Below are 12,435 nucleotides of genomic sequence, written 5' to 3' on the forward strand. Positions count from 1 at the left end.
TTTCGACATGCGGGCTCCTGCTCGGTTTTAACTTTTTACAACAAAGCCTTTTATGAATTTGGTATAAGTCCCTGATGCGTAATTGTGTGGATTTTGCCCTCGGTTCGCAGTATTATTTGTTGACCGCCGGAGATCGTGTATGGACCAAACATAAAACGAGTTCATTATTGTTTAAATTATTGTAAATTTTACCCTTGATTATCATCATACAGTAGGTCAAACGATGCAATTTCCAGTTGAAGTCGCCCCATGCTGTCAAAAATATCTTGGGGTTTCCTCATACATCTAAAACGTTATTTATTCATCGTGTCCCTTCTCTGCACAATCATGTGTCTTTCCTTCCGTTCTACTGGTGCTATACGCACCTTTAAGGGGCCCTTTGGTTTTGTTACCAGTAAGATATATCAATAGTTCTATAGATATTGTTGTTGGCAGTTGGCAGAACTTAATACTCGTACTTAAAGCCATTGGACACTTTCGGTAAACAGTATTGTCCAAAGGCCCATACTTCGTGTATCACAACTTATATATAGGTTCAATCGGTCATCGGAGTCGGGAGAAAATAACGGGAAAACCCACTCTTGTTTCCGCACGTTTCGCCGTGTCATGACATACGTGTTTAAAAGAATCTGTAATTCTCGATCTCGAGAATTGATAATTGTTTTAATGTTTTCTCAAAAAGTAAAGCATTTCATGGAATAATATATCAAGAGAAGTTGTTCACTATTACCTTCTGTAAACCCTTTAAGTTATTTGTAAATATGTGAACCTTTATTTGTTGTTCTGTTCCGAAAGTGTCCAATGGCTTTTAAAGGCAGTGGACACTATTAGTAATTTTCAAAGTCCAGTCTTCTCACTTGTTGTATCTCAACAAATGCATAAAATAACAAACCTGTGAAAATTGTAACTCAATCGGTCATCGAACTTCCGAGATAATAATGAAAGAAAAAATACCCTTGGCACACGAAGTTGTGTGCGTTTAGATAGTTGATTTCGAGACCTCAAGTTCTAAACTTGAGGTCTCGAAATCAAATTCGTGGAAAATTACTTCTCTCTCGAAAACTATGGCACTTCAGAGGGAGCCATTTCTCACAATGTGTTATACCATCAACCTCCCCCCCCCATTACTGGTCACCAAGAAAGGTTTTATGCTAATAATTATTTTTAGTGATTACCAATAGTGTCCACTGCCTTTAAGATGAGTATAGTCGTAGTTCGTCTAGGTCTTTGATCCAAAGTTCAAATCTCATTCATCATTGGCATGTTTCTGTTACACGCAAGATTGATTACACTCTTGTTATTTATCAGTCACAAAAACGGGATCTGATTGATCATTTCTTCCATATTCTTCCGGCCACAGTTCGGTGGTTGATATTGGCATTGATTAATTTAAGGTAATGTATACCGGTAAACGCAATGTAATTTAATTAACAGATTTGCAGACCTCATGGTGCTCCTGTTTATAATTTAATTTCCTAAAAGGTTTTTGTCTACAACACCGATACTGTAACGGGCTGGACCTTTTTTATAAACCATTGCTTATATCATCACTACGTATATGGAACAAGACAAGATGGCCGAGAGTGAATTCTAGCGTTCTTGGTGGACTCTTGTTCATACGTCCTTGGTTAAATTGAGTTACTTGTTTTGTTGAAACAATTAGGTCTAAAGTAGTGCCTTAAAGGCAGTGGACACTATTGGTAGTTGTCAAAGACTAGCCTTCACATTTGGTGTATCTCAACATATGCATAAAATAACAAACCTGTGAAAATTTGAGCTCAATCGGTCATCGAAGTTGCGAGATAATAATGAAAGAAAAATGACCCTTGTCACACGAAGTTGTGTGCGTTTAGATCGTTGATTTCGAGACCTCAAGTTCTAAATCTGAGGTCTCGAAATCAAATTCGTGGAAAATTACTTCTCTCTCGAAAACTATGGCACTTCAGAGGGAGCCGTTTTTCACAATGTTTTATAACATCAACCTCTCCCTATTACTCGTTACCAAGAAAGGTTTTATGCTGATAATTATTTTGAGTAATTACCAATAGTGTCCACTGCCTTTAACAGCTTTATGAAATCGTGGTCCTGTGTGTTGTATAATAAGGGCCAAAGTTTAGTTCAGTTTGATCATTCCGAAGTAAGTTGATTCTGGGCGCATTTCCACTTCTTTCATGGGATAGACCGAGGCGACTCCCACCTTGTCACCCTCGTGTAGCACCGTGACTCCGCTGGCAAGGCACGGCCCAAACTTTGCCGCTGATGAGGCCCTCGCACCCGTACACTTGAGGAATGTTTTGCCGTTGATGTTGGTGTGCGCCCCGTAGAAGGCACCGCCGTCGTAGAAGAGAACCTAATTTGTAGAGAGAACGATAAACATGTAAAAACTGCCGCAGTCGTTAAACTTCAGAGTGGATAAAATTGCTCTAAAGTCTTCAAATTGTGTATAGGTTGTTGCTTTCATTGTTTAACATTGTTCGTCATTTTAACAGGTAGTAACCTTTTGTCTGCGCATGAAAAAAAAATCCGTAATTGCAAAACACTATCTGAGAAACATTTTGCAGAAACCTTTCCCAGATTAAAATGTTTTGAAGTCCCTCTTTCAAAAACCATATTCCTTTAAAGGGAATGAATTGTTTTTGTTCTCTTTCTATTATCAACAGTTGTAGTATTTTTCACCTAGTCAGTTTTAATAGTCAGTAAACCATCACTTTAAGATGAAGTCTTTTTCGTTTTTTTCGAAACAAATTAGGCTTGGGCTTATATAGACGCCGTCAATAATTATTTATAAAACCCATGCACTCCTTATTAGACTTCTATCTGGCGAACGAAGCCTGAACCCTAGCCCAACCGTGGTATCGATAAGGCCCTTAATCGATCCATGTTATACTCACACTACTGTATATGTAATATTGGCCCCTCTCGGTCACCGTAACATTGCCGTCTGTTTCCAACGCAAAGCCGCCTGAGTTTGTTGAGATTGACCAATCACGAAGCAGTCCATGAAATCCTGTTTGTACAAATCATAACATGTTGCATAATCGTATTGCATAGTCGTATTATACAAATATTGACACCTTCGAGTGCTATGGTTAAAACTACGACTCCCGAGGTGATCCCCGGATCGTTCTATTTTTCCGAGGCGCAGCCGAGGGAAAATGGAACGGTCTGGGGATCACCCAGGGAGTCGTAGTTGTTACCATAGCACAAGTTAAAGTAGTCAATAATTTATTTGTTTTATAAACACATCTTCGTACACGTAACGTTCGGACGCGCGTTTCAGATACACAGATGCACAACTGGTTGTGTTCGAGGTGGGTAAAAAGACGTCTGGGTACTATCACACGGCAAACGATGCACTGTCACACGGAAAACGATGCACTATCACACGGCCGCCGTCTAGTAAAACTAAGACAATATGTGACGCGCTCTAAACCAATGAAAAGGCAGAACATTTGTTATTCGAGTAATATCTGACTCAGAAGTTGTTTGAGTAGAACGAGGGAAATTAATTTACTCTTTCAAACTCTTTCAGAGCAATAATGAATTTACTCTTCCAACCTTTAAGTTGATATGCAAATAATGCTATGTTTTCACAACCCCCTTACATTTATATATCACAACGTATGTATTTTTACCCTCCGCAATATGACGGCATAGCTTGAGTGTATCGAGAGCTAAAAGGAACCGCTGTCTCCCTGCAGCAACTTACGGACTCGAGACTCAATGCCAAGATTAGTTTTTGAATGCCACAGACAATGGCGTGGCATTAAAATGAGTAGAAATGTAAAATGCCAACCGGGTTCACCCGTTTGTCGTTGCACATGCGGGCATTAATTTGCGTATACTTGACAATGGATTTCATAGCACACACAAGCGTGCCGATGCCAACGTGTGTGTGGTTGAAGGAACTGCTTTAATGCATAACCCTGGATTTGTATTGGTAGGGGTATTGAGTGACGTAATCGTGTACGTGATGAACAACGTTCTTTAAATGTCACACAGGTTTGAGTTTTAAAGCAAATATAAACTGTTTTTACTTGTTCATTGTGTCGCGTTGCATTTAACAGAGGACTACAAATTTTTAAAGCTGTACTCTAACTCGTTTACGGGTTACTTAACCAACTCGCTTTATAAACCTATAGCTTTCTGCTTTTGTTCGGAACAATTTTATTTCTCCGGCGTTATTCCGTCAACATTTCCTACATCTTTCAGATTTTTTTTTCAACTGCTGTACAACGTGCAGCTCGTTAACAGAAACCTCCGGACCATTAACTGATTGGTCAACTTGTTTTCTTTAGTTCGTCCGTCCTGGTACCCGGTTCCTCCCCTGCAAACTTCTTACCAACCATAAGGAACTTAGGCCGTGTCCGAATTGGTGGCTACGGCTGCGGCTACGACCGTTGCTAAGGGTGTTGCTAAGGGCGTCCTATACTTTAATGCATGACGACGCGGCGATCCAGCCGTAGCCGTAGCCGTAGCCGTAGCCGTAGCATCGGACACGGGTTAAGGTATAATGCAAAACAGAAGTTAATAGCCTGACGTTTAGTCTTCGAGAAAGACTCTGCTTGGGTCGAAACGTCATGCCTTAAAGGCAGTGGACACTATTGGTAATTACTCAAAATAATTATTAGCATAAAACCTTTCTTGGTGAAGAAAAATGGGGAGAGGTTGATGGTATAAAACATTGTGAGAAACGGCTCCCTCTGAAGTGCCATAGTTTTCGAGAAAGAGGTAATTTTCCACGAATTTGATTCCGAGGCCTCAGATTTTGAACTTAAAGTCTCGATATCAACCATCTAATCGCACACAACAATTCGTGTGACAAGGGTGTTTTTTCTTTCATTGTTATCTCGCAAATTCGATGACCGATTGAGCTCAAACTTTCACAGGTTTGTTATTTTATGCATATGTTGAGATACACCACCTGTGAAGGCTAGTCTTCGACAAAAGGCTAGTCTTTGACAATTACCAATAGTGTCTACTGGCAGCCTTTAACTGTGTTTTATATACATTGCATGTGAAGTTGTTTACCAGACTATGACGTCATCATAACATAATCTTTTGTGTGATGCAGAACAAACTGTGACGTAAATGTAACGTGGGTTGTAATTTTGACCTTTTCTATCAACATACGTTGCAATGGTATGGAACGTGAAGCAACCCAGCTGGCCCTGACGTAATTATGACGTAATCTTGGTCGCGATGTATAGAACAAGCTATGTCCTAAAGGTTTCTAGTCTTGTTGTTGAGGATTGCAAGTTTGTAAACAAAAACGTACTGATGTAACCACGCTAGAGGCACTCGTAAATTGAAATCGCTCACAAATTGAAACATTTATCTTTCAAGTGAAGTCATATTCGAGAAAAGTGCTTCTGAAACACATTTTATTCATTTTTCAAGAAACTGCTTGTTTTGTTGTTACTACCAAAATGTGTTTGCTGAACATGGTGCATGGTTTTTCAAATGTTTTCTCATGACCCACACATACGGATTTGGCCAAACGTTTGGTATTTCGTGTGTAATATGGTCGATAACACAAAACATTGTTATATCTGCGACTCAATTTGTTCAGCTCTACAAAACCTGTACAATAGACCTTTTTCACGGTGTGGCCATCTTGATTTTACTCCATTAAAACTCGTTGTATACCAAACTGAGGCAGGACGAACTAATAGTCTGGTGCCACGTTTGCTCAATGATATCATTAATTACTGTTACGGAAACAGGGGACACGACCAAGATGGTGACAGCGTGATTTAGGTCTATACAATGTTTACGAATGCGAGGCATTCACATAATAAATACACCTTCTCTTTAACGCATATTTTGTATTCCGTAATGAAATAATGAAAGCGTCCTCGACCATTTTGTTTGATTTTATTTTATTGTTTCATGTGCATGGATTCATTTCCGGCGAATTCGTGACATTCTCTTCACTTCATTAAATCATGTCCAAGGTCTTTTTTGCCCGATATCATTTTTTACCAGACAGTAAAAATTCGTTGACCTTGAATCGGTTTAAATTATCGCGGGACCTATTTCTGTTTGAGTTAAAGGTACATAATTATATGCACACACCTTGATATCGAGCAATGCATAATCGTGTTTAAACAGCATTGCTTACTATTTAAGGGCAAAACGAAAGGCGTAGCTTTGATGTATTGCAATTTTGAATTTGGTGCAAGTACCTTGCGTTATGCAACATGCATCAAGTGTGGGACGTATTTAACTTTTTGTATAATCTTAATCTTTTTTTTCAGAGAGACGACTTTATCTTTAAGAAAATTGTGTATAACCTTGTGTCAATCTTCCCAATAAACAGCCTCGAATAATGGCATTGGTTCCCTCTTTTAAGCTATTTGATATCCACGCTTTAAGAGTAGTAATGGGAACTTTGTGGCGTTATAGTTATGGTTCCCTCTTTTTAAGTGTTGTACTGGAAATCAAGTAGCCATTGGTACTCTGTGGCGTTGTTGTTATGGTTCTCTCTTATTTAAGATGGATACCAACGCTTTAAGAATATACATGGTACTTTAAGGCGTTGGTGTTATGGTTCTCTCTTTATTTGAGTTACTGGATACCAACGATTTAAGAGTAGACATGAGTACGTTATAGCGATGTAGTCATGGTTTTCCTTTTAAAATGCTGGAAATTAAAGCCGAGTAGACATGGGTACGTTGTGGCCTTGAAGTTATGGTCCTCTCTTTTTAAGTTACTAGATACCGAAGCTTTAAGAGTATATTGGGTACTTTGTGGCGTTGCTTTAGTCGTGGTTCGATAGGACTTCGACAGCTGCGGCCTTTCCTCACACGTACCGAGACGGTGTTAAAAGCAATCAGTGACATCCCGTGGTGTCAGATTATTGACTGCGCTTGAAGGTGAAATGTAGAACTTATGCATATCGTGTATGTATTTGCATGAATGCTTCTGGACAGGTAAAATAATATCAGATTTCTTGCTGCCGGCCGGATCGGTGTTGGCTTTTAACGAAAACGTATTTCCGGAGGAGAACCATTCTGATTTATTTTTTAGGACGACGCACATTTGGGGTATGAATTGTTTGGCGAAATTCCGGAGGAAAAACATTCTGATTTATTTTGTTTTGATGACGCACATTTTAGGTATGAAAATGTGAGCTAATTTGGGCGATTTGTTTTTAAAAGTTGCCCTTAGCCCTTTTTGCATGCGAGTATTAAATTAAATTTGAAATTAATTTAATAGGAATCATGTAGTGCACGAACCAAACGAAAGATTTCTAATTTGTTATTATCGCTTTAGGCTTTTATTCTGCCTTTTCCCCCCTGTTTTGATGTATTTTCATTTATTATGTGTATTTTCTTTTTGTTTTTGTTTGTTGATCTTCACCCCTACTCCAACACTAGTAATGTCAAAGAAAATTGTATGTTTGAGATGACAACAACATGACTGACATTAGAAAGTGACATTCTAAAACAGAATTTAGAATATCTTTTGTATAATTGACTTCTGTTTTGAAACTGATTGATGAATGAATGGTGTTGTCCAATTCACTCGCAGCACTGTATTAATGGGTTTTATGTGTAAAAGATCAGCGTCTAGGAGTTGTGTTCATTTGTCAAGTTGACTCGTGGGGTTGTTGGCGAACATAAAGAGCCCCGGAAGAACCGGTTGAATACTTTGTCCCGAATGTGGGGGAAATCTCGATTTTTTTTTTCCGATTTTTTTTCCAGAACCTCTGACAATAATTCGCTACACTAATTGTCTAGTTATGACTATTCTTTTTTCTTCTTCTTGTCTAATCTCAAGCACGTGCCGTCGATATTACCAAACTCTTCCTAACTTAGGATCAACCATCGGACTTATGACGAATTTTTAAGTTCCGTATCCAAATACGTTTGTTGGACGCATTGAACCCATCCTAAGTCAGGACGGGTTACTCGTCCACTCGAGATATTAGCGTTTCGTGAAATTGGCTGCATGTCACACAGCTAGGTCACCAGCATGATCAGGTTTAAAGAAGTCCAGGTTTATGTCAAAGCAATCCATTTCTCATTGATATTTTTGTATTCATCTGTCAACTCACCCATCATAGAGGAATTTAATACTTACCAAGCCGTCTAATTCCTGATACCTGATCGGCCGGGATACCCTGCAAGTGAATGGCTCGAGCGAAGACTACATGACGATTGATCTGTGTTGAATAATAATGATAAATCATGACATCATCATGTGGCAGTAATAATGCAGATGGTTTTAATCGCGTGTCTCTCTGGGGTAATTATTGTTGTTTTATCATCAGTTGACTGTAATTTATTACCGTGGGTCGAGAAGGACTGTTTTTGTTGAATTAGATTTCGGGTGCGCAATCATCGATCTAGAACTACACGTCAGCCCCAGAGTTGAGTAGTGAGAACTGGCTTTTGAAGTACATGAAGATCCTTAGATGTACATGTCTTTCATTTAATAAGCTTGCTTTGTTCTGGTCAATGTTAGTTCAGGATAAGTTGCAATCATTTGACTTAACATTTTTATCATCAAAGAAGCAAGGGTATGAGAAGATGGCAGTCACTTCTATGCAACACCTAATGGGACATCTCAAGACTTCAAACCGTACGCTGCCCATCTCCTCAATGATCAGCCCATACTTTTTGCTAAGATGTTGTTAATAATAATAAGTTTATCTAATATATATTCAGTGTATTTCTGTGTGTGATGTGCAATTGTGTATTTCATCTACATTTATACGTAATTAAGTTCGTGAATTTTACATGTTTACATAATTAAAATTACCTCTACTGAATCCATACCTTCCACATTACCTGAAAGCATAACAAAAAAAATGTTAATGGTTGGACGGGAGAGAGAACTTTAAATTGATGTGGCGTGTCGTGGCCGAACGGATGAGAACACCGGACTCAATTAGCTCTGGTGTGTCTGGTAAATAGAGTGTGGGTTCGAGTCACGGTCATGCCACTAGTTTCTTTGCTTCGTCCTTCGGATGGGACGTAATGCCGTTGGTCTCGTCTGTTGTGTAATGCACGTATGTGATAATGGGTTCACCCCGGTGTTCCTGGTTTGATCGGCAGCATGTTGTGCCACAGCACATCGTAAACGATAATTTCAGTAAAGAAATTGTTATCATAAATACTCAAAATCGAATTTCTTCTCGATAGTACCGATTCCGCAGTTTTAAGTGATGTCTGAGCCTTTGCATAGTGTGGACAATAAGATGAACTTAGATAGTAAACTTGAGGGTATAACCTTGTATAACACTTATTTGGATGAGTGTTGGTTCTGAGACGAACCGGTGTTGTTACTGTACTTTTAAATGGTGTCGCTACACAGCTAATTCCAAATATGTATTAAAAGTTTTAATACATTTTTGGAATTAGCTGTCTAGCGACACCGTGGTTGATTAATGATAACCAACTGCGGGGGAGTCTCCCAATATAACTTGACGGATGGAACCGATTCACATCCTCGCCATTTTCATTCATGTTTCCTTCGGTGTTTTTTCGTGAAAACCACGACCCGACTGCCTCAGGCACAAGGCGGCATATATCGTACTCCATTCTGGAGCGGATCTCTGTAGAAATTATTGGCGGCAAGGATGAATATTATTGTCATGGCAACCGCCAACAGGAAACCCAACTGGCGCAAGGCGGAACTCAAATAAAATGGAAAACAGTTATTGGGCACAGTAATATTAGAATCGTACGGAGATCCAGAAGTGCCACTTCACCTATATCTAGATAATGGGATAATTTATCTCGCGTAGTTGGCATATACAGTAAACTCTCGCTATTGCATGCTCGCTGGGACTGGCCACAAATAACCCCTTTAAACAGGAACTATGTTATAAGAGGAAAGCTAAACGAATAAATTAGACCAGGAACTTCAGAATATACTCTTTATAAGCAGCACCTCTGTATAACCTCTGTTTAGTGCACACAGACATGTCTTTCTTCACATTTTGCTTGTTAACTGTGATGAAATAAATAAGTTTAAGTGAATTTAATTGAATTGAGCTGGCTCTTAATAACGAGGGTCGACCGTATGGAATATACGGAGCTCTAGAAATATCATCCGACTTGCCAATATCCTGGAATATTTTACTGCAAGATGATGACGTCATATACTTAATACGAGGACCTCCATAGGATTATTTATCTCTGGATGACGATATCCAAAAGTTATAAGATGTCATCTTCCCCGATTTATTTTACCCAAAGATGACGACATCGGTAATTGTCTACAATCCGAGATAAAATATCTCGGGATGGTGATGATCCTGACAATTTCCACGATAAAATATATGTTGAAGACAACAAACTACTTTCGGGATGTCGTCATTCTGAGATAAATTATATCGGAAGGTCGACATCTGACGTTTATGATGTCATCATTCTGCGTTTACTTTTGATCACGATCGCAATAGAGTTCATGGCACTTCCGAAGCATCGTAGGAATACGTCGACTTATCGTGATTTGTTGTCTTAATGCAAGACGGTTTAATGAGACTAAGAAGTAGACTAATCTTCTTAGTTTCAGTAAGTTGTATTGTCAAGTTTCGGTAATTAGTCATCTTGTTAGGAAACAAAATCGTGACAAGTCGAATTTTTAGTGAGTCGATTTGGCTACATATCTCGTTTGTTTTACTGTGAAGTTGCACTACTGGAGCACATTAGAATATCCGTGCATGTGACAGCACTCCATCCGCTGAACTGCGTAGCTTTAAAGGCTTTTCCGATTCACCTGTCGTTGGTAAATTGATATTTTATGAATGTGGCTTTTTTTTAGCTTGTGGGGTTGGGGGACTTGTGAAGAGGCCTTGCGGACCTAATATTATGCATTTTATGTTTAGTGCAAGCAATATATCAAATAAAAATCTACTATTTTACTGAGGGAGAATCAGTCGGGAAATTAGTCGCACATAACATTATTTGGAAATTGCATTTTTGCCAGAAACCAGCTTAGTGCAAAACACCTGTTTTGTTCTCGTTAATTTGTAAAAAGTTCCTTCAATTTCTTCAACAAATACATACAAAAAAATGTTTTCAAATTCTTATCAAAATTCATTTTGGTTCTTTTCAAAATGTATTCAAATTTTGATCAGGATTCCTTTGAATATTTTAAAAAATATTTTCTAGTTCTTATAAAATTTCCTTTGGGTTCTTGAAGTTTTCCAAACTCGTTCAAACTTTGATCAAACTTAATTCAAATTTCTTTTCAAAATATACTCAAATTCCTAAACAAAACCCCTCTGGTTCTTATCAAAAACCTTGCTAAAAATGTGGCTACAGACGGAATAGTTTTTGCTATTACTGAAATACATTACGATGTCGACCTACCTGTGGGCCCTCTAGGTCCGGGTGGACCCGCCACTCCTGGCGCGCCCTGGTCGCCTTTCAAACCTCTGATTCCCGGTGAACCTTCAATCATTCAAACAAGTTATGGGTCAGAGAAAGAAGGGGAAACAATGTTAACTACAATGGGAGACTTTTAGGACGCTTGGTGGCAGCAGACTTACCAGGTAAAATCCATTGTTCTCGGTCATGTGCGCACGCTCAGAACTACGTAAACAATGGAAATATACCTGGTAAGTCTGCTGCCACCTAGCGTACCAAAGTCTCCCATTGCTGTAAACGTACGGGGCTCTTGGGGTGCAATCCGACGAATTGAGATCGTGAGATAATAATTTAGGATTGATGACATTGAGCCGAAACAAATATATTACTTGTCCGCCTCTCGAGGTTAAACATGTTACAGGATGACATCATCAGCTGTGCTGTTTGATGACATTTTGATGACAAAATACACACAAATTAATGAAATGTAATTATGACAAAAAATGTTTGAAAACTAACATCTCAACTTGTTTTTTATATTCATTTCTTCAAGCATGTTTTAACTGGTTTTAACTTGTATTACAGTTATTTTAATGCTTGCGACTCTCCATTACCGCTTTAAAAAATGTCGGTCGAGTAGATCGTCGCTTTTGACACAGAATGCTTTCTGTCGGTGTGGTACAGTTTTAAAACCATAACAAGGTGTGTTTTACTAACTTAATAATTAATGACTTTGCCGATATCTTATAAGACAAAGTCTCAACAATAAAACTGGCCCTTATACCTCGTTCTCCAGGAAGGCCGATGTCACCGCGCGTCCCTTTCTGTCCATGCGAGCCCGTCCGTCCGTTCAACCCCGGCGGACCTGATGGGCCAGGCACCCCATCCTTTCCTGCAATGCAAACATAATCGCCCAACTGTTTAGCATAATAGTTTAAACATTGTTCCATTTGTAGACTTTAATCAATAATTTTATCTGCACAGTAATTTTAAACGAATATTTTGTTTTCCTCTAAGAGAAGGAGAGCGTTTGGTAAGCATTCTTAAAATTAATAACAAACAAACTTGTGTGTATTAGCTTTGGTTAGAAGCCTACAGCAATTTGATA

At 38.8% G+C, this 12,435-nt stretch overlaps 1 protein-coding gene across 1 annotated transcript in view; it reads right to left on the minus strand.

Annotated features, from left to right (window-relative positions):
• Positions 1-1,593: 1,593 nt before the first annotated feature.
• LOC139945540 (uncharacterized) overlaps positions 1,594-12,435 on the minus strand; it is a 38,432-nt gene continuing 27,590 nt past the window's right edge. Inside the window, exons 4-9 of the mRNA XM_071942925.1 lie at positions 12,112-12,219; positions 11,331-11,411; positions 8,770-8,798; positions 8,089-8,170; positions 2,892-3,007; positions 1,594-2,350 (exon numbers count right to left, since the gene is read on the minus strand). Coding sequence (XP_071799026.1) covers positions 2,114-2,350; positions 2,892-3,007; positions 8,089-8,170; positions 8,770-8,798; positions 11,331-11,411; positions 12,112-12,219 — 653 coding nt within the window. The 3' untranslated portion in view covers positions 1,594-2,113. The remainder of the gene's footprint in view (positions 2,351-2,891; positions 3,008-8,088; positions 8,171-8,769; positions 8,799-11,330; positions 11,412-12,111; positions 12,220-12,435) is intronic.

The sequence above is a fragment of the Asterias amurensis genome, chromosome 12, assembly GCF_032118995.1.
Source record: "Asterias amurensis chromosome 12, ASM3211899v1".
NCBI classification, from domain to species: Eukaryota; Metazoa; Echinodermata; class Asteroidea; order Forcipulatida; family Asteriidae; genus Asterias; species Asterias amurensis.